The following is a 21,703-nucleotide window of genomic DNA, read 5'->3' as shown; positions in this document are numbered from 1 at the left end:
AATAAGTTAAAAAAAATTTAAGGTCCCAAAAAAATATTTTCAGTCTATATGCATAAATTGCTGAAATAAAATTTTTGCTTCAACAATGCCAGCAGTGGCATGTCATCGTGTAGTTGTAGTGGTTCTTTAATGCTTCATTATTTCTCGCTCCGAACCTCAGCTTTAATTTGTGAATGTCGAATGCTGAACGCGCAGAACAATGGGCGAATATATTTGGCTGGTTCTCTATTCATTGCCAGGGGCCATGTGAGCATTATTTACACATATTCGAGAGTCGCGTGTGCTCGCACAAAATTGACAGCTCGCGATGGTGGAACGACTGTTTTTGAAAGGTTCTCTCTCAACAAGTTGCCTGGCTGTCATTTCCAAAATGTATTCTCTGGACGGCTAATGTTCGTCGAGATACAAGCAGCATATTTTATATTTTGTAACTGTGTAAATATAGCACGCGTTGTTGACTGCAATATTATTCGTTTCATGTTATTTGGTCTGCAAAAAAGGTTTCCCCATCTTCACCAGGCGTCACCCGCACTCGCCAACAATGATGAGCTCCGAGAGCTAAGTGGAACGCAACTATAGAGTTTCTCACAAATACAGGGCAATGTGTTATTTCTTCATTGCATCTCGGGAAGTAAGAAAACTGATTGAGCTCCAAAGTTGGATACTAGCGATAATGGATGCTTTTTGTTTGAAGCACGGTGCACTGCAATTATCACAGCACGTCCCTCTATTAAATAACTTTCCTCCTCTCAGTTAGTGGAAAAGCAATCAATTTCACTTTGATGAGAGCGAAATATTGAATATCCAAAATTAAAAAGTTTTCCATGAAAACGATATTAATTTAATTAATTAAATTCACTGATTATTTCATAAAATTATGAAAGAATTCCAAAGCCTTAACTTTATTTACATAGTTTAATGTACCCTATCCACATGGCAGAGTGGTAATGATAAATACATATTTTAATAAACATTTATTGTAACTGTGACAGGGACGGCTTCTGTAAACAAAACGTGGTTGAAATAAGTGAAACAAGACAGCCGAGTACTCTCCACCTATAGTTACTTAAACATGTATGCGCTAATTAAAATACTAAATAAGCAGAGAAGTGAGCAACCTTCAGTCACAGAAGCTTTTGGGAAGAAGCTCTCCCTCTCTCTCTCTCTCATCACAAAGAGCGCGCGCTCTGATTTAACGGAGCTATACAGCACCCTTAATTAATTCACATCATGCACGCCGCGCACCCAAAGTAAGAGCAGCCGAGAGAGGTTACACATTCAAGATGAGAGGCGTTTTGTGTACCTTGCGAAACGCACAAGGGCCACCGTTTTGTCAGTTAACAGCAGTGGAGAGAACAATAGCAAAGTGCTCGATTGAGAGGAGGCACGTCGAGCAGTACCTGAATGATGTTTGATGATTGCTCAGCACCCCTTTGGCGCTGCTGCCAAAACCTGATTTAATTTGCTGGAAAATAGCGCCGAGAAATTTCCAGCATTTTAAGGCTTGCTCTTGTGGCTTGTTTTGAGGGAGAGGAAGGGTTAAAACGTGTGTTGCACTACTTGGGATGAAAACCGCCCTTTATAATTAAAACGTGCTCATTAATTAATAGGGTGCTCCAGAAGAAAAGCAGAGCAACAAATTGCAATTTTAGACAAGAGTTGTGTGGTAAGGTATTTCTTAATTGTAATAAAGCTGCCTATACATGACACAAAATCAAAATCAGAATTGAAATTTGCTCAATTGATGTTTATTTTTGCATTTTATCATTTCCACAAATCATTCAAAGCACTAATGCATTTAAATAATTTACTTTATTGTTGTAAATTAGAACGTCACTTCTCATTATTTTAATAATATATATTATGCTCTCTGCAGTCATACATTTGACTCACGATGCATTTTCCTTCTCAGAAAAAAAAACAAGAAAAATGGCTTGTTTTGATAAATTGGCGTTTCAGTTATTTGCATCCTTGTTGGAAATGATGCCACAATCAGCACACTAAAATATATTTTGCTCTTTTAAAGGTGTTGACAAGCTTAATAAAAGAAGGATTGGACAGGAGAGAAGAAAATTAATAGTAACAACCTAAATCAGTCAGGACACACAGTGTGATTATAACATTTCTTGTAATATATTGTCTTTTCAAAATTCCGTTTCCTCTTGCATACTGAATTACAATAATAGCTAATTTGCAATAGCTTGAAAAATCAGGCACATATTTACAGGTTTCTATTGCAAAACCTAAATTAGAAGTCAAATTATGAATTGCGTCTGGAACTTATTGAGTTAATTCTCACTAAAAAATGTTAGGGTTTTGTAAAAGGCATTATGATAAAAGTAAATTTAATGAAAAATCTACTGTTCTCTATGTTTATAATAAAAATTATAAAAATGAAAAATGTTTACAGACAACTGTGTTCATTGGGGAAACGTTCAATTGAAAATACAGCACAATTTAATTTTTTAGGGTGTTTGGAGATGGAAGTCGGGCGATATTTGTCTTAAATTAATCTGATTTTAATATGAATAGTCTCCATGCATTTTCTACCTCTTAATTAATTAGCCGAACTTGTAAATTAAATGGTTTTCAGGAGGGAAAGGAAGACTGCAATCTGAATCCCACCTTTGTCCCAATGAACACAAAACACTTTCCCCTTTCCAAAGGTCAAACCTACTCAAATTAAATCTAGCGTTTTGATTTGGAAAAGAAGATAAAACTTAATACTTAATTAGATGAGCTAGAGGAAGCATCTGATATTGTATTGGATGAGATTCCACCGTGAGAGCACGAAGCAGAAGCTTCACAGGAATTTGAGCTCTTCTGCAGATATCTAGTTAAAAAATCACCATGAGTTTACAAAAATTTACATTATATTGTTTGATACGAACCTTCGTCTAGCTTGCAGGACTAAAGCTTCTCTTCGTTTGGCTAGAGTTCTTTGCCTTTCTGTAGCCTCGTCTGAGAATGCAACTGGAGAAAATGGATCTGTTGCTGTTTCCGCAGGACTTTCTTCTTGCCAATCAGAACTATAAAATTGTAAATAAATTTAAGAGGATAAGTCGTTTTAGAGAATCTCACAATAGAGAAGGTTGTTCTTGAGCTGGCTCAGGATCTCTTGGAGTTTCCGTCATGTCCGGGTTGAACATTGGGGCTGGAGGCAGAAGCCTACCCTCTAAAATGTTCTCGACCGTCAATTCTGCGGAGTGAGAGACTCGCAAGTCAGCAACAAGCACCCACAATGGATAATGCGGGAACATCTGCTGCACTTGCAGAGCCATGTTGTGCAACTGGGATGACGGGTTCAACTCGGCATGGCCTCCCAACTGCGAATGTGCAGCTTCCACCGAAAAACTGGGCAGCCACGAAACATATCGAGATCCTGTAGTGCAAAAAAAAATAATGATATCTTTACAAGAGAGAACTGTGAAAAATTTTACCATCAAAGTGGAAGACTTGTGCATTGTTGTTGATTTGCTGAGGCTGATCCCTCTGTTCATTCTCCAGCAGGGTATCATGATCTCTAATGGAGCCCACTAGGCCTCCCAGCACATTGCCTAATAACCCCACAAAGCCAGTTGAGGCAGTAAGGTTTGCCGAAGGATTTGAGTCTCCAATGGATAGGGTCATCCTGCATGTTGGGCAAGATGGGTCTTGCTCCAGCCAAGATTGCAAACACCAACTAATAAAATTGAATGTTATAAGAGGATCATAATCAATTTTAAGACAGTTACGAGTGGAAAAAATGCGAGCATGGTAGTTTGCGTGCTGTGCAAAGACTTTCCCAGCAAATAGCACAATCATCATCAAGAGTTTTTAGCTCTTCTTTGGAAGCTGACGGAAAACTGAAAGAATTAAGAAAGATTAATAAAGTCTTGGATAACTAATTATAAAAACGTACTGTTTTCTCATGTAGGCCTGCAGTCGGAGACGATGTCGGTGCCTGGCCAGGCGGGCTCTCAGCTGGTGCAGAAGCAGTCTGAGCTGCATGCAAATGACCAGCGAGGCCATCGACAAGAGAATGTTGCACCAGAGAAGCATGTGGATGTGATGCAAAAGGTCCAGCAGCAAGGCTGCCAGCTCGAAAAGCAATTCCAGGTAATACGAGGCGCCACCACCACGCACCCACCATCTGCAAAATATAACCAAATTTAATGGCAGTAATGTAAATAGTACTAAAATAATTTGAAATTAAAAAAAAAGTAATAATAAAACAATAATCAACAAAAAACCTTTTGAAGGCTAAAAACCCTCTTTCAACAATATTTCAGATTCAAAATGCAAAAAAATCTCACTTCTGACTAGAGGCTGTGTTGTCGGTCACATCTGATGCAACATTATCTCTCAAGGAACTGTCGTTGCTCTTTTCGTCGCCACTCAGTTTCTCATTAAGTTTTTGTCGGGCGTGACCCTTGGCCGCTGGGAATTTCACACTAGGGAAGAAGTGATGCACTGGATTTGCGGAGTGGGCCACATCATAAAGGTGAAGCAAGTAGCGCAGCATTGTTTGAAGCGTTCGCAGAGTAAGGAGAATGCACTGAAATTTTTAATATTTATTATAGGAGGAAAAATGGCACCATAGGTAGTTTGTTTACCTCTGCACCCATAAAAGCAAAGGTGTTGAGGGAAATAAGAAGGCCGACTGCAACACAGACCAGAAGCATAGCTCCAGAGGCCAGAAGAATGGCCGCAAGCAAGGCTAGGAGGCGAACGTGTCTCCATCTTTCACGTCCAGGGCTCACAGACATACTTAACTGCAAATTTAAATTAAAAATTCAGTTAATTGAATGGAAAAAGATTTTAAATTAAAGTATAGTGAAATCAAATATATTAAATTTAGTTGGGAAATTATGCGATTTACTAAATATATGAGTATTTGGTTTTAAGCTAAATAATAAATTAGTAGAAAGCAATTCAAGAAAAAGGAAAAAATATTATCAATCATTTTCAGTAAAATGTTTAAAAATAGGGAATTTTTGCATATTTTTTTAAACTTTTGTTTTAGAAAAAAAAATGAAATATTAGCAAAAAAATTACATATTCGGCCCTCTCTCTGGCAAGTTGGGCCAAGTGGTGGAGGAAGCCGAGCAGGGTGAACCACGAGCACCAGAGGACCACCTCCTCCAGCTTTTGCACGCTGAGCACGCCGAAGATGAAGATGAACTTGTAGAAGACAAAGTTCCAGAACGTGTCTTTAATGGCATTGCTCTCGGAGACGCGTAGCTCGCCAAAAACGGCGCTCTGGATGCACTTTCCCAGCAGCACCAACACGCAGTAGGCCATGTTCACCAGCGGCTGCAAAGAAAGGCACAGGTCAAAGATCAACGGCCTAATTTTAAGACGCAAAAACATTTCACTGCTGCTACGAGAGAGAAAAAGCTAGCGAAAATTATTTACATAATAATTATTTAGTGAAAAGTAAATTAAGAAATAAGTGAGGAATAATTTAAAGTTTTTATCCATGTTAGGAAAAAAAATTATATATTTTATCTTAGCTGTTTTTCCAGTTAAATTTAAATTAAATTGAAAGAAATTATCAAAATTAATTATCTTTAAATAACATAAAAATTTTAAATTAAGTTTCATTTTTCTTTGCAAACGTTTCTGCTAAATTTTGTACGCTTAAAAAAATATAATGTTAAATACAAGCTCGTATGTAAATAAATTTGTCAAAGACCTTGAATTATTTATGTATTTGTATTGGAGATTTTATTCACCAAAATTTGTTTTTAAAATCCTGAAAATCGGTGTAAATTTTACTATTAAATTTACTATACATTTTCACGAGAATAAGATTTAAAAGGTTTGAAGAAAATTTCAAAAGTGCCAAAATTCAAGTCAAATTTTTTTGCAAGGCCAAACCAGAATAAAAATCTAGACCAACAACAATGCAATTGATTTGGACGAACCCAAATGCAGAAGGGCTCGTGGATCATGAAGGTGAGAATTGTCGAGCATCGCCTGCCGAAGACCCAGCACAGGGTGGCCAGGTCGAGTTGTCCTTCGGCCAAGGGCGGCTGTCGCTCCAAGTCGAGTTGATGGGCGTTCTGGGCCGCATAATAGAGGCTGCAGGCGAGCAGGGACACGCTGACCGCTGTGTACGCGGGCAGCGAGGGCAGGGGTAGTCTGTCCAACAGCACCACCGGCATCCTCGGTCCGCTCAGGGCATGGTCACCTTCAGGGTACTGCCATCGCCGCTGTCACTCGGCTCGGACGGACAAACTAGCCGATTTATTTCGTATTCCAATCGTCCTTCTTTTTTCTTGCTTCCTCTCTGACAGTTTTACGCACAGCTGAATATGCGACGTTGCCAACTCTCTCGAGGCTGCAGTCGCGGCGCCCGCAAGCCTGCCAACACACACAGCAAAATTCGCAAACCACGCTCCGATTTCCGCAAAATTTGGCAAAAATACGCCGCACCGCAAACATCAGGCGGACAACTATAAATTGAATTTTAATTTTTGCGATGGAAATCGGCTAAGACCGGCTTAGTCGCGACCCCCACTTGCCTTTATTCATTCATAAATGGAGGGTATGCAACTGGGTGGGCGGTGTTGCAATGGGGGTAGTCTATGTCATGAATGGCAGGGGTACGTGCAGAGTTAAATCGACTACCAAGGTCTTCACGTTACAGTTGCCTCTCACGTGAATGTAAGAAGTGACGTGCGGAGAGCTGATTGCTGATTAGCAAAAAAAAACTATTAAATGAAATTAAGGTGGCGTGACTTTTCTGATAGATAAGGAGTGTGAAGCGTATTATATGGTGGTGAAAAAATTTGCAAATTTAAATTTTAAAAGGAAAAAAAAAATTGCACATGAGATTTTAAAAACTGAACGTACGTGCGTCGGTACAGAAAAAGAATGTAAAACGAGGCGCTAACTTCTTACAGCATTAACGTGTCGTTGCACAACAAAAGCCGCTTTGTGTCTATCTATTTTTAGAGTGTTTTAGAGCGTAATGCCTTAACTTATAAATCAACAATACTATGGCTATTTGTAAGGAGGTATAGTATTGCAAGAATGAAACAAATCTGAATAACAAGTAAATCTCGGAAAGACAGTTGCAATGAAAATTTGAATGAAAAGCTGGCAGTAAATTATGTTGAACATAAACATTTTCAATGGAGAAAAAACGTGAAATGCATTAATTAAATTAATTTTTACCGTAAATTTAGTATAGTTAAATCTGTTCCTTCTTCATACTGAACTTTATTTTGGAAAACGTTACGTAAGTAACAAAACAGAAAACAATGAAAAAAAATCATGCTCGTTTGCTGTAAATATTTATATGAGATTGCTTGACGCAGGAAGAAAAAAGTTCTAAACTTTAACTTAATAGAAAATGAATTAATTGATAAAAACAATTTTAACAAGACACCTGAAAGTTAGTAATTAAATAATTTTTGGAATCGTTAAATTTCATTGCAATTAAAAATCAGTAGCATGCGGTTTAAAAAATATAGTATCAAATTAATTAATTATTGTAAAATTAATACTCAAAAGTGCATAACAAAGACCTGTGGTGTATTGTTCTGTTTATGAAGCAGATTGATTGGGCACTGTCACTTTTCACCAGCCCGATCACACACGCGTTTGAATAAAAACATCCACCGTCGTTCGGGACACATAAACACATTCCCTGGCGAGCTACTCGCGGCTCGGGCACGCACTGCTTCGAAAATATAAAAAGAGCACCACCTACCTACTCCCCCGCCGCGAGAGGAGCTCCAAGGGCCACAAAATTTTAGTGCCTGGCAATAAAGCAAAGTGAGCGAGCAGCCAAATAACTGGCTGGCTTCTCTCGCGCGAATATGAAAGTACGGCTATCAAAGGCGCTTCTTTTTTAGAGCAAGGCCGCCCTGCACCTTGGCTGCGCGACGGCGGCGCTTATGAAACTCCCAGCGTTGCAAGACTTGTTTACGCGCGCTGCTCACCTTTAGCTCTCCTCAGGTCCATTCTATTCGCGCCTCGCGCGGCTAACACTTTGGAACAATAAAACTCGAGTGCAGCATAATTACATTAACCCTTTCGTCGGTGATGTCTCGCCATATTTCAGCTAGTTCGTGAATTGTTTATAAAGATTTTTATGCTTCATTTCTTTAATGATGCACAATGATTCAGCTAAAAATGATGTTATAATTTGGTAACGGGAAATTATCATGGCCCAGGAAGCTATAAAAAAAGACAATTCTGAGCATTTATATCTTTTTAGAATTACATTCATTTTTGCAGCCACTGACTTTTTGTGTCAATTGTCAATTTATTTTTTATTTACGATATTTTTTTTCTTTCTGTTCATTTTATAGTAAAATATAATATTTTTTTAGATGTTTTCATTTTAAATTCCATTTATTCAAATCTTTCAATCTTATGTAATTCCAAATTAACAATTTTGTGGTAGAATTTCACGATCGAGGGTTGATTCATGGTGATTTGAATTTAAAATCGGCTTTTCCTCGATGGGTTTTTGTGAGTTGTTTATTGTTTCAGAAAAACAATATCCCGCTGTACATGTTTCGGCTGCGGGCTGCAGCCATAATTCATGAGCTGCGAAAAAATTTTGACAAAAATTAGTACAAAAATAAACCTTTTTTCAAGATTAAGTTAAATAATTTTTTCACGGAAAATTGTCGATTTGAAAGAAAAATAATTTTTGAAAAAAGATTTATTTTTGTACTAATTTTTGTCAAAATGTTTCCGCAGCTCATGAATTATGGCTGCAGCCCGCAGCCGAAACATGTAGAGCAGGATATTGTTTTTCTGAAATGATAAACAACTCACAAAAACCCATCGAGGAAAAGGCGATTTTAAATTCAAATCACCACCAAATTAACAAAATTTGTCCTAAATATCATAACCCAATTTTTTAGCGGATGTTTTAGAGTTTAATGTAATCATCTTCCGTATCAAATTAGGCTAGCTGTTGGTGACACACGCATGCTGTGAACCCTTCACATTCTGAAATGTAAATTTCAAACGTGATAAAATATTCCCTTTCTTTGAATTATATTTATTGTTTTCAAATCAATAATATACATTAAATTTATGATCTCCAGAAAAATTACTGATAATTATGATCACTTATAAAAATTGAAATAATTGTAGCAAACTACGAGTTATTTTAAATCCCGATTTCTCAATTTTGAAATAGTTTTGCATTAAAATTGTTAATTAAATTCCGAATTTATCCCAAAATTTTAATCATAGGTAAAGATAAAATTGCAAGAATTTTACTGGAATCATAAAGTAAGGTATATTGTGCACGCAAGCTTTGCTTATGATTTTTAAAAATTCAATTTCTTTTTCCCAATTTCCCAATTTTACAAAAAATTTGATGTCATCGCATTAAAATTGCTAAATTCAATCCAGAACTTATTCCAAAATTAAAATGAGGAGTAAAGATTAATTTGCACGAAGTTTATTTGAATTATAAATTAAGGTTTATTGTGCATAGCGCGCTTTACTACAAAGTGAAGCCCAAGCCAAAGAAGCGCTGCTGCAAAATGACGAGGGTCAGCAGGGAGAGAGTACCAAAGTTCATCATCAGCATGACCATGAATAAAAGACGGTTCGCTGCCAGACGGTGATGTTCTTCAATGTGAAGAGTAGCAGCCGACTCGCACATCTGCGGAACACATCGACCGCACCAACGCACACCAACCAAGAGTAATGACCAGGACCAGCTAGGAGCCGGCGGAGGATCCGGCTCAAGTAGCTGAAATGGTTAAAGATGAGGTGAGAGACAAAATATAACACAAATCATAGCTTTGGGGAATGAATATGTTTTTAATTAAAAATTTTTCAAAATCAAATTGGTAGTCAATGTGAAGCCCAAGCCAAGGAAGCGCTGCTGCAAAATGAGGAGGGTCAGCAGGGAGATGAGAGTGCCCAAGTTCATGCTGATCAACATGACCATGACGACCGTTCACTGCCAGACGGTGAATGTGAAGAGCAGTAGCAGACTCGCACACCTGCAGTACACATCGACCAGCAACGCACACCGTCCAAGAAAAATAACCATGACCAGAAGCTGCAGGATCCGGCTCAAGTAGCTGAAAAGTTTAAAGATGAGGTGAGAGACAAACAAATCATAGCTTTTTGGGGAATGAATATGTTTTTAATTAAAAATTTAGGAGTCTGCTGCTGGTTTTCAAAATTAAATTGGCGGTAAATGTGAAGCCCAAGCCAAGGAAGCGCCGCTGCGAAATGAGGAGGGTCAGCAGGAGGGAGACGAGAGTGCCCAAGTTCATGCTGATCAGCATGACCTTGAAGACCGTTCGCTGCCAGACGGTGAATATGAAGAGCAGCAGACTCGCACAGCTGCGGAACACATTGACCAGCAATGCAAACCGTCCGAGAAAAATGACCCTGACCAGAAGCTGCAGGATCCGGCTCAAGTAGCTGAAAAGTTTAAAGATGAGGTGAGAGACAAACAAATCATAGCTTTTTGGGGAATGAATATGTTTTAAATTAAAAATTTAGGAGTCTGCTGCTGGTTTGCAAAATCAAATTGGCAGACAAAGTGAAGCCCAAGCCAAAGAAGCGCTGCTGCAAAATGACGAGGGTCAGCAAGAGAGAGTGCCAAAGTTCATCAGCATGACCATGAAGACGGTTCGCCAGACGGTGATGTTCTTCAATGTGAAGAGCAGCAGCAGACCTCGCACATCTGCGGAACACATCGATCATTAACCAAGAGAAATGACCCGGCAGGACCAGAAGCCGGAGGATCCGGCTCAAGTAGCTGAAATGGTTAAAGATGAGGTGAGAGACAAAATATAACATAAATTATAGCTTTGGGGAATGAATATGTTTTTTATTAAAAATTTAGGAGTCTGCTGCTGGCCTAGAAAATCAAATTGGCAAACAAACTGAAGCCCAAGCTGGAGAAGCGCTGCTGAAAAATAACGTGTCTCCGCAACTCATCGTTCACCACCTGCCTCCAACCAAGAGTACCGACCAGAAGCTGGAGGATCAAACTGAAGCTCGAGCCGAAGAATTTAAGCCAGTAATTTCAACAAGGATGTTCAAAAGCAAGAAGAACCAGCTGAATAAAGTGAGCCTGTTGAAGAAAAACAGCCAGCAAGAGTAGAACAGGCTGCAGGTTCTGTAGAAGAGCCTGTGGTTTTGACTTTTCCAGTTGTTGGTCCACGAACTGCTTATAACTACTTCAGGTCAAAGAGAGGTGCGCAGACCTGAAGGACATGGATCCTCAGCCAAAGAGGATCAACAAAATTGTCTCCAGCGAGTGGAAGAAATTATCCATCGAGGAGAGGGCCAAGTTTGAGAGGATATGGCTTTTGAGGATAAACTGCGTTATCAATATCAACTAGAGTTATCCAGATATGAGGACCAACAGGGGCAGCAGGCCAATTTATGATTTGATTTTCTAATTGTTGGGTAGGGTTCTTAAAACAAAAGTGCAAATGTTTTTGTTCTAGCAAGTTAAGGTTTTGTCAAATTGATGACTTTGTCTCCATTTCAAATAAATTATATGTATAGTGTTGAAATAACAATGAAAAAATATCCGATTTTTGCCCTCAATAAAATTCACATATAATTGAATATTTTCAATAACTAAAACATATTTGCAGCAGTGAATTAACACATCCCCAACACATTATATAAACAATAACGGAATTACAACCTTAAAAAAAAAAACATGTTTTGTATCCCAGGTGAAATTTAGTTGAAAAAGGGGTTAGGAGGTATCAGCAGAAATAAATATAATTTTATAATTAACTTTTAGATTTATTAAGTTATTGTAAAACAAAAATTATTTGTGATCAAAATATTAACATATCTTAAACAATAAAAAAAATGTGCATGCTTGTATTATATATACAGCATATTATATTTTTGATATTTTTATTGCAACAAAATAAAAACTAAATAAAGGTCAAGAAACACGATAAAGATAAACGTGTTAGGCAGAGTTTTATCGGATCGATGGGTGTAGAGATGTTTATGGAAGTCGCGAGAAAATTGGGTCCAATTCCATGTATCCATCGCAGTACGATGTCAATCTAGTCGAAAAAGTGCCGTGGTCGTGCGAGTGGTGAGCGTGCGGCGGCGGCGGCTCTCGCATCTTATCAGTAGTTGGTGCGATACCGCAGGGAGCGCCACAGGCCAAGAAGCTGGACGGCCCATTCGAGGCACGATAGGATGCCTCTGCAGATGACCTTTCCACGCCAGAGGGTGTCATGATCCAGGGTCCGCAGCGACGCAGGGCAGCCCTTGGCTGCACACCCCTCTCCATGGACGTCAACGTCACCGTGGAGCAACAGCAGGGTGTCTCGCCCTCCGTCATTGTCCACAACTCGTCTGTAACCAACGGCTCCGGCAGTATTGTCACTGTCCACGGTAGGTCTTGCTTATTATATTTTATTGAATCTTGCATAAATTTAATTTCTCTGCTGATTTTTGTACCCCTAATAGCCTTTTACTACAAAAATGTCTTAATCTCGCTCACAACTATATATAATAATGAAATTTTCTCACAATTATCTTTATGTACATTATAAACAATTCTATTAGATATTTAATAAAAATATAGAAATTCACTAAAAAATTCACAGTATTATATTATCATTTACTGATTGTGACATGAATAGTGCTAACAATTATGTTGGAATTAAATTATTCAAACAAATCAGTTCATTTTAGGACATTTTTGTGTAATAATGAAGCTAAAATAACTTGTATCCTCCAAATTATAATTATTATTTTCCCCAAAAGTAATCATGCAGCGTCAGTAAAATAATTTAATTTAATATATAATATTGAGCAAATTTTAATTATTGGATTACCTAAAGTATATGAAAAAAGACAATTTCATGCTTCACGATAATAAAAATTATAATTTTTTTAACCCAATGTTAATTTAAAGATATAAATAATATTTATTTTGCTAGAACCAACAATGATTTGGTTGAAAACAAAACATTTGTGTGTTTAATTAGTTTATCATTCTGATTTATTTGCACAAAATAGATCCTGCCATCCTGCTTACTAATTCATACAGCGTTTTGGATTATTTGATTTTAATATTGCCCGTCGTATTATCAGCCGCTGCGCGCGTGAACCATCAGTCGGACCATCATTTCGGAAAGCGCACAATTCTCCCGTCTTACACATTCATGCAAACAAACTCAATCGCTGTGTCAATTTAAACAATGACGGGCCGCCGGAATAAGTATTTCGGGCCGAAATCAATAAACGTCACAACTTTTAATGTTGATCGAAAACGTCGACAGACAAAATAATTATTGAATTTATTTCGGTGCTCAGCCAGACGCGTTAGCAAATCGGCGCCATCCAGAATAAAAAAAAAATCAAGCAAATCTGCGGTTTCCGCTTTTTGCCTGCCTCAGGTAGATCGTCAAGAATTCGCTGAGCCGCCCGCATTTTGCTGCTGATTGTGTTTCCGCGAGAAACATCCTTCTCCCGCGTGAAAGTCTCCTCGTTTCGCTGCGAACAGCGTTTTGTGTACGCCCGCCGAGACAACTTCTTCTTTTGTTATTCTCCAATATTCTAGTAAAAAACGTCCCACTGTTATTGACTTTTTAATTTTCAATCTTCTCTCGTCCTTGGCAGGGTTATTTTGGGCGTTGCTATGTTAAATCGGCGGGGTTATGCAATGCCAATATAATTACTGCTGGCACTCGCTGACTGGCTGCAACACTTTTTGATATCACTTATCACTATAAATTTTTTTTATCTAGATTCGCGGTTTTGAAGGCATTTTTGCAGAATACAACACGTGTATAAAATCTCCTGCTAAGATAAGAAGAACTTTCAAAATAATTATTTGAAATTTAATTAAAATTTCATTGAAAAAAAGTCTAACCGGATATTTTGTAAACGTATTCTTAGCTTTCTTCTTCTTTAATCGCAGAAAAATTGAGCTCGCGGAGTACCATGTGCTTGTTACTAGGCATCCTCGTTCAAAGACGAGGAGGGTAATTAATTAAAGCTGCGAGTTGAATAATCATTATAATATATTATGCTTTGCCGGCGAACGATCGAAAAAGTGGATGGGATCATGCAACCTCTCTGACTTATCACGTGCTCTAACCCTTCGATAACACACAAATGCACACACATTCGTAATGTTAAAAGCAGGGTCATCCACTTATTCCACTTTGTATTTGACCTTCTTCCCCATCTTGATATTTATCTTTTTATCTATTTGAATAAGATGCACCCACCCGTCACCTCCTGATCCTAGATACGCGCCCTTCGAGAAAAAAAATGATAAAAATTTAATTAAGTCGGCAACCAAATCATTTTGAAAATTTTTCGTGGCAACGAGAAAAGTGTAGAAATTATTTTCCATTATGCTGCTTTTGACGTGTGCAGCACAAGTGATCCGTCAATGTAATCAATAATAAAAGATAAAACATGATGATTTTCGATAGGCCGCCGTGCTTGAGGATTGGCTCTTTCTCTTGCGTTTCTTTCTTTATCTCCGAGTCGGTGCCGCGATAAGGGCTGAGAAAAGTAATGCCCTCGTCCTTGGCGGTGGTCGTGCGCGTTCAAAGCCGCTGTAAATCAATCGCTGCGATTTTGTGAATATTTCAAACACTGCACTTGTTTTCAGGTATATTATTTGCGCCTTTGTAAAGGGCAATAAAGATAATTTCTCGTTCGCAACAAGAAACGAGAGGTGTTTTTGTTAACTCTGAATCTGAATATAACCTCGTGTCTTCAGTTTTTGCAAAATAAATAATAATAATAATGAAACGATTTTATTCTGCTTTTTCCTCTTTGTTAAAAAAAAACATTTTAAATTGCAAACAGTGCATTCATTATTTTAATTGCTATTCTCATTGTTTCGTTATGGAAAACATGCTCGGGAAGTGTGCCAAAAGGATGTGTGCATTTGCTGCGAGTTTTATCAGAAAAACTGACTTTGTTAAAGTCATAGTTCACTCGCAATCCTTGAAATTAATTGCGACTGCTCTTTTTTCTGTGAAAGAAAATTTATCTGCATTTATCACCAGCAAAGAGCTAAGAATAATCATATAATTATGGTTGCTCATTTCTGGTCACTTATTATTTCTTTTAAGACTTTTTACTAATATGACCAGTTATATGTGTTGTTTTAACAGTATATTAATATGTGATAATATTATTTTAGAAAAATTGTAATCAACAATAATTAACAATTAAATTTTTTCAGTTCTTTTTAGTTATACTCTCATTACATTGATTCAAATAACAGACAATTTTTATTGATGCAACGTTCGAAAATAGGATTACGTATAAAATTCAATGCTATGACAATTTGAAGCTGCTTGATGCAGAAAATTATTATTGTTATTAAAATCTTCACTATTTTTAATATCAGTGCATTTTTTTAAAGTTTAATTCTCTTATGGAATGCGTCAGGCGATTGTAGGCGAACAAACGACAGATATTTCATTTAATTTTAAAAAATATTGAAAAAGTAGCAATGAAAAATTAAATAAATTTATAAAATTATTTCAATTAACTAAATATTTGATATAAATAAAATATAATTAATAGTTAATCAAAAAATGATTTCGGAAGTAAAATTTCATAAGAATATGTCATTTAGTTATTAAATAATTAATTTTATTATTACTGGAATTGTAGAAACACGCAGCAAAAAATTGAAATCATATCAAAAGCAAACTTCTGGTCAAAACAAATCAATTAGCAACCGTGACTCATCCCCTCCCAACTGCAGAAGTGCAGAGCGCGAGATCATTTTATTTCTCTCCCCGCTGGGGTTGTGTGTTTGTCCAGAAAACCCTAATCGCCGCATCATTCAAGATTCCAATCACAATCCCAACAATCGGCTCGCAATAATGACAAATTAGTCACTCTGGCAGAAGTGTGACGTCACTCGACTTTTTATTCGGCTTGGACTGCGAGGGAGCGGGCCTTACAGTCTCATTCACGCAGAGCTCGTGCGCGGACGAGAACAGAATTGAAACAACTCGTTCTTGGTTTTTCACGTGTGCTCTCATTGCATCTCATACAAGCAGCAAAATATGCCGCCGATCGGTTGCACCGCCGATTTCTTCAACCACGCCGCCGAACACTTCAACGGCAACTTTTACGTCGATTCGTACGTACCGTCCGGACAGTGGGACATGAAAGCAAACCCGGGTAAGGAAAAATACGTTGTTTTTCATGAATGGCTTTGTGGGCACCGGACGCATGTTTTCATCGCCTCGCTTGATTTTGCGGTTGCCGCGGAAATTTTGCCGACGAGCATTTTCACAAGAAAAAATTGCAACACAGTTAAAATTTGTGCCATCTGTCACACTTTGTTTATTATTTTGACTGCTAAAAAAATCGGGGGAAAGTAATTTTTTACGAACAATAAATATTGAAATAATTATTTTTTGTTAAAAAGAAATATTGAAAATTGTCAGAAGATTTTTTTTAGAAAACTAATTCGTTTTTCCTTTACATGGGAAATTTTTTTATAACTTTTTGATCTGATTTTTTAATGCCGGTTGATCGCTCATGTATTATTTTAATTATTTCTACTACTATCGTTTCTTGGTTTTTGCCGTACCCGCGTTGACACATCCACACAGCTGTGGTGGACATGCAAAGCCCCAGTATTTAATTGCAAAATATTCAATCCTCCGTGTGTGTTGTCTGATGTCTCTCGAGATAACAAGAGTGTGCGAGGTTGGCATCCAGCGCATTGCTCCCATGCTTGGCAAGATATACAGCAAATAACTTTGCCTCGCTATTCGTCATCAACAACCCCAAACTATAACTTTTTCGCTCTCAAGGTTTGCTTTGCTGCTCATTATTTTCGCCGAGTCACGTCAGCGTTGATGCAGAAATTTTTAATTTTTTTCCCTCAACATATGATCCTATTTTTATTTTAACAACAATCTCCACTTGACTTTTTTGACCTCTTCTGAAAACTTTTCATCTTATTTATTTGTCATATAAATTGCGACGAATATTGATTCCAAAGTAAATCTTCAAAACTAGCTCAGCATCAGGATCTTGCGGCAAACGATAATTTTTTCTGCTGTTATATTTTTTATTTAAGTTGGCCTGCTCCCTGACTGACAGAAAAAAATTGGTCGTTTTTTCCCTCTTCGATAATAATTGTCTTTTGCTGGATCCACACTTGACACACGTGATAATGCATGATGACCTCGTGGTGACCTTTGACCAAGCTATCCGGGTTCGCTTATCAGTCACTTCAATATTGTACATGGTTATGTATAAATAAATCATTTATGTCTGTTGCTCTCAGCAACCAAATGCAAGGAAGATGCGAGCACTAAAATTAAGATGAAATATTTTTTTAAATAATTATTAATTTTGTGTAACCATTTTGACTCTCGATAGGAGCAGCTAAAAGTAGCAATTTTTATAACTCTCCAGTTTTCATGTCTCATAAAATATAAAAATAAAACCATAACGAAAATCTTATCAGAATCATGTGAGCAGAATGTGAAGAAGGGCTAGACGATTGTAAAACCTTGATTAAATGCACTTAATATTATTATGCCTTTTATCACAATGGATGCGTGGAAAATAATTGGCATTTAATTACGCAAGGATCGCCAGAGGTGACTAAAGACTTATAAGAAAAGAGAACCTCGTGGAGAACAGAGTGATAAACCGTACGTCCCCTGATCTCTTATTATTAAGATAGATAACAAACAATCTCTATAATATGTGTCTGCGCATATATTAATCGTTTTGGCGGCTCAATTTGCTTGTCAGATAAAAAAAACCGAATTAATTTATCAATTAAGAGTGGCCTCTCGCGCGCGCACAACTTGAAATCTTGATGGCAGAATAGTCTTCCTATCATAAAATTTAAGATCAGCCTTGTTTACCGAGCAGTAGATTTTTATCTTCACACCTCATGCGTGAAGGGAAAAAGATGTGCGCAAAAATAGCCAGTTCAAAGTCCACCCACGATTAATTTAATATTTAAGTGCGGGTTGCCGCGATAAGAGGCTCATTTGATGGACAATTAAATTGATTTCAACCTGGAGCAAACTGCATTTTTATATGATGCTCTGTGGAACGGCGCGAAGCAGAATGCTGGACGAAAAACTCTTCAAACCGGCCAAGCACTTACTTTCTTTTGACTCGGTTCTCGAGTCACGTCCGCGTACTTGAAAGATTTTCCATTTCATCAGAATTTGAAAAATGTGCCTTTTATTTTGGCAGATTCTCCCGAGTTGGGAAACTTCACCATCATGAACAGCGGCTCGTCCTCGCCGACCGGCCAGGTGCACTCGCCAGGGAGCAACCCTCCGCAGGGTCTGATTCAACAGCAGTGCGCCATCTGCGGTGACAGGGCCACTGGAAAGCACTATGGCGCCTCTTCTTGCGACGGCTGCAAGGGCTTCTTTAGGCGCAGCGTCCGCAAAAATCACCTGTACACCTGCAGGTTTGAATTTTCAATTTTTTACATACGCTTATTTTAACTTTCCGTTTTTAGTTTTTTAAAGTTTTTATTTAAGCTTTATGAATTTGATCAGCTTCAACTTGTCTGAAATTATGTGCGACTAAATAAGTATAAAATAAAATAACTTTCTTGAATGTAAACATAGACTTTAAAGCAAAGGTAAAATTTATTTCTAATTGTTCGTATTGTTCATCAATTTAAAAATAAAATGTTTATAAAAATAAATAAATGTGCTGCTGTTACTTCACTAAAGGCATTATAAAATGTATGCTATATCGTCTGATTTTTTTAAACTTAAAAAACCAAAGGCAGCAAAAGTAATGTAATGTTCATAGTATTTTACCTTTATTTATTTTGAATTAAGAAAGTTTAAAATCTTTAATTGTTTGAAATAATATCATTAATAAGCTATTTTTTATCCATAAAATTACTTCATAATTTAAATATGCATGAGTCAGTTTATTGCATTAAGCAATATAATTATCATTAATATAACTGAAGTACTCAAAAAGCATTATTATCTCTTGACCTACAGATTCAGTCGAGGTTGCGTTGTAGACAAGGACAAGCGAAACCAATGCAGATACTGCCGTCTGCGAAAGTGCTTCAAAGCTGGCATGAAAAAAGAAGGTATATTATCTATTGTGATGCAATATTTAAAAAAAATATCTAACAATTTTTATTTCAGCCGTACAAAATGAGCGTGACAGGATAAGTTGTCGGCGTCCTAGCTACGACGAGTCCTCCGTCGGAAATGGTCTCTCGGTGGCTTCACTCCAAAACGCAGACTTGCTCTCACGCCAAGTTGGTGCAGCCCTCGAGGTAAATATTTATTTACATTTGGAAATTTCTATATCAGATCCGCAATAATTTAATTTTGACTTTTTAGATAAACTGCACTGAAAATGAGATCTCAAACAGAAAAATCGCCAACATCACTGACGTGTGCGACTCGATGAAACAGCAGCTGCTGATGCTGGTGGAATGGGCCAAGTACATTCCCGCCTTCACCGAGCTGCCCCTGGACGACCAAGTGGCTCTTCTCAGGGCGCACGCTGGTGAACATCTTCTTCTGGGCCTTGCGAGACGTTCCCTTCATCTCAAGGAGGTGCTCCTGCTCGGTAACAACTGCATCATAACCAAATACCCAGCAGGTTAATTTTTTTTTATTCATGAATATTTTAAATTAACTAATTCAAATCAATTTTTGCAGAGTCTGGAATGTCTTCAGACCTTGACATTAGCCGTGTTGGCTGCAGAGTTATGGACGAGCTGGTCAAGCCTTTGGCAGAGGCCAACATCGACGACACAGAATTCGCTTGCCTCAAAGCGATAGTCTTTTTTGATCCAAGTGAGTATTTTTTCTCATTAAATATTTTGCATTGAACTAAAAAATCAATTTATTAATTTTGTAGATGCAAAAGGCTTGAATGAGACAGCGCGGATAAAGGCGATGCGCTACCAGGTGCAAATCAACCTGGAGGACTACATCAGTGATCGCCAGTACAACTCAAGAGGCCGCTTCGGGGAGCTGCTTTTGACCCTCCCGGCACTGCAGTCCATCACTTGGCAGATGATTGAGCAAATCCAGTTTGCCAAATTGTTTGGCGTTACTCGAATTGACTCTCTTCTGCAGGAGATGCTTCTTGGAGGTAATTTTTATTTGAACCCAAATTAAATCAACAAGGGCTTAAAATGTAGCTTTTTCTTTTCTTGTTCTTAATTTTTTTTGTCATTTAATAATGTGGCTTGCTTGTTCAACTTTCAACATTGTTTGTTTCATTTAAATTACATTTTTCTACTTTCAACTTTTTCTTTGACATAAAATAAAACTTAGAATTGCTAAAAGCTCCTTTTACTTAAAATCTGTGATTTTATTAATAATATCAAAATAATCATATTCCTCCTTAGAAAAATTTGTATCTTAACATAAACATGACACAATATTTTTTTCTGCAAAAACGAAACTAGTTCCCCGGATGGAATTTTTAATTAAATTTACTTACATCAATATATTATTTTTTACTTTTAGGGGCTACGAATGAGTCTGTCCCCAATGGGTCCGCCACTTTAGGACTCACGCAGAGTATGAACGGCAGCGCAGTTGTGCACAACTACGGCACAGCTCTCAGTTCTCCTGGGACGGACGTCGATGATCCCTCCAGTCCGCCGCGAAGCAGTCTCGAGTGCAGTGACATCGAGCAGCCTCCCACCAGTGGGGACGTAATGATTTTAGGCAACTCTCCCACTCACAACAGTGGCCACTTCCAAGGACTGATGAGCACCTTCAAAAGAGAACTCCAGCCTAGCTCGCCCTATTGACTCCGTTGCACCCACCCAAGGCACCAAGAGAAATTTTATTTAATCAGGTGTAACACAATGTTTATTCCCTAGAGGAAAAATTATCCATATCAAACTTGCTCAATGCTCTAAAGAGACTGTAAATCTATTATTTTCTTTCAAATTTTCTAAAATGTCTGTAAACATTTACAAAAATGCACTATAAATTAGTAAAATGACGAATGTCCCTTTTTGTGCCGCACTGCCAATTCGTCTGACCATAAATGGCCATAAATATTTTTTTATCATGTTTTATCATTCACACATAAAATCAACGCCATAAAATATGTAAAATATATTTACGAGAATGTTTTCATATGAACTGTTTTAAACTTAAATGTTGCCAAAGGCCTTGAAAAAAAATGCCAACAAAAATCTACAAGTACAGGATGCAATATTGAAAAAACCGAAATAGGATTAAAACATAAGAAAATAAGCTTAATTATTTTTGTAAATATTTTGTCTTTATATATAAATTTTTTTTCAATTTGATTTTTCTTGGAGAGAAAAGAAAAACTTTTTTAAGGAGTTGACCATTTGTAAGTGTGATGTACATCAAATTAAAATTGAATTTTTTAAAAAAGAAATCAAAATAAAATTGGTGAATACTAAAATATGAAATTTTTATGATTTTATAAAACTGCGGGGTATAATTATGATAAGTATATTGGTTCAAGTGGAATAAATATAAAATATAATTAAAAATTTGCTTTATTTTCATGTAATAATCAGTATGTAATAATATATTTATGACTGTTCAGTTCATAATCAATGCATGATGATAACTTCTTTGCAAAATATCATTGATTTTGCGAATTGCATTCAATGAAATTTTTAAATTTTTTAATAAAAACTAAAGGGAAATTCATTTGAAAAGGTGAATTCAACGTTGAACGTTAAAAAGTTTGAAAAATATCTCTTCACTTTACACCG

General features: G+C 37.2%; 2 protein-coding genes and 1 long non-coding RNA gene across 6 annotated transcripts; 2 read left to right on the top strand and 1 right to left on the bottom strand.

The window, feature by feature from the left end:
* Nucleotides 1–1,726: 1,726 nt before the first annotated feature.
* On the bottom strand, nt 1,727–7,847 carry LOC132197533 (E3 ubiquitin-protein ligase AMFR-like). Of its 2 annotated transcripts, none has more exons than XM_059620875.1 (11): nt 7,703–7,847; nt 5,910–6,348; nt 5,038–5,295; nt 4,596–4,754; nt 4,296–4,537; nt 3,902–4,132; nt 3,735–3,845; nt 3,441–3,682; nt 3,082–3,382; nt 2,892–3,029; nt 1,727–2,833 (listed from the first exon to the last, which is right to left on the bottom strand). In XM_059620875.1, the coding sequence occupies exons 2-11, from the start codon at nt 6,147–6,149 to the stop codon at nt 2,728–2,730; spliced, it is 2,028 nt and encodes a 675-aa protein (XP_059476858.1). In that variant the 5' UTR covers nt 6,150–6,348; nt 7,703–7,847; the 3' UTR covers nt 1,727–2,727. The 2 variants fall into 2 exon arrangements, with proteins under 2 accessions (XP_059476858.1, XP_059476857.1); XM_059620874.1 differs by lacking the exon at nt 7,703–7,847 and adding an exon at nt 7,518–7,675.
* A 972-nt stretch (nt 7,848–8,819) lies between these two features.
* On the top strand, nt 8,820–11,847 carry LOC132198044 (uncharacterized). The gene is made up of 6 exons (XR_009441954.1): nt 8,820–8,965; nt 9,440–9,735; nt 9,820–10,072; nt 10,134–10,421; nt 10,483–10,761; nt 10,829–11,847. It is a non-coding gene; the product is annotated as an uncharacterized LOC132198044 (long non-coding RNA).
* Nucleotides 11,848–12,080: 233 nt separating this feature from the next.
* Nucleotides 12,081–21,448, top strand: LOC132198043 (hepatocyte nuclear factor 4-gamma). Of its 3 annotated transcripts, none has more exons than XM_059621770.1 (8): nt 12,081–12,360; nt 18,190–18,412; nt 18,966–19,060; nt 19,119–19,252; nt 19,320–19,584; nt 19,644–19,781; nt 19,846–20,082; nt 20,463–21,448. In XM_059621770.1, exons 1-8 carry the CDS (start codon nt 12,201–12,203, stop codon nt 20,750–20,752), a joined length of 1,542 nt encoding a protein of 513 aa, XP_059477753.1. In that variant the 5' UTR covers nt 12,081–12,200; the 3' UTR covers nt 20,753–21,448. The 3 variants fall into 3 exon arrangements, with proteins under 3 accessions (XP_059477753.1, XP_059477754.1, XP_059477756.1); XM_059621771.1 differs by lacking the exon at nt 12,081–12,360 and adding an exon at nt 15,825–16,137; XM_059621773.1 differs by lacking the exon at nt 12,081–12,360 and adding an exon at nt 17,823–18,130.
* Nucleotides 21,449–21,703: the final 255 nt, after the last annotated feature.

The sequence above is a fragment of the Neocloeon triangulifer genome, unplaced genomic scaffold (assembly GCF_031216515.1).
Source record: "Neocloeon triangulifer isolate White Clay Creek 2 clone unplaced genomic scaffold, ASM3121651v1 ptg000012l, whole genome shotgun sequence".
NCBI lineage: Eukaryota > Metazoa > Arthropoda > Insecta > Ephemeroptera > Baetidae > Neocloeon > Neocloeon triangulifer.
The sequence above is the reverse complement of the archived record's forward strand: the minus strand, read 5'-3'. Positions and strand labels throughout refer to the sequence as shown.

Coding starts and splice junctions, on each gene's coding strand:
- LOC132197533 (XM_059620875.1), bottom strand. CDS start 6,149: ATGCCGGTGGTGCTGTTGGACAGACTACCCCTGCCCTCGCTGCCCGCG. Junction 4,755..5,037: donor CCAGAGAGAGGGCCGAATAT/GTAATTTTTTTG, acceptor TTAAATTTGCAG/TTAAGTATGTCTGTGAGCCC. Junction 3,683..3,734: donor TGCTCGCATTTTTTCCACTC/GTAACTGTCTTA, acceptor CAATTTTATTAG/TTGGTGTTTGCAATCTTGGC.
- LOC132198043 (XM_059621770.1), top strand. CDS start 12,201: ATGATCCAGGGTCCGCAGCGACGCAGGGCAGCCCTTGGCTGCACACCC. Junction 19,061..19,118: donor AGCTGGCATGAAAAAAGAAG/GTATATTATCTA, acceptor TTTTTATTTCAG/CCGTACAAAATGAGCGTGAC. Junction 19,585..19,643: donor CATAACCAAATACCCAGCAG/GTTAATTTTTTT, acceptor CAATTTTTGCAG/AGTCTGGAATGTCTTCAGAC.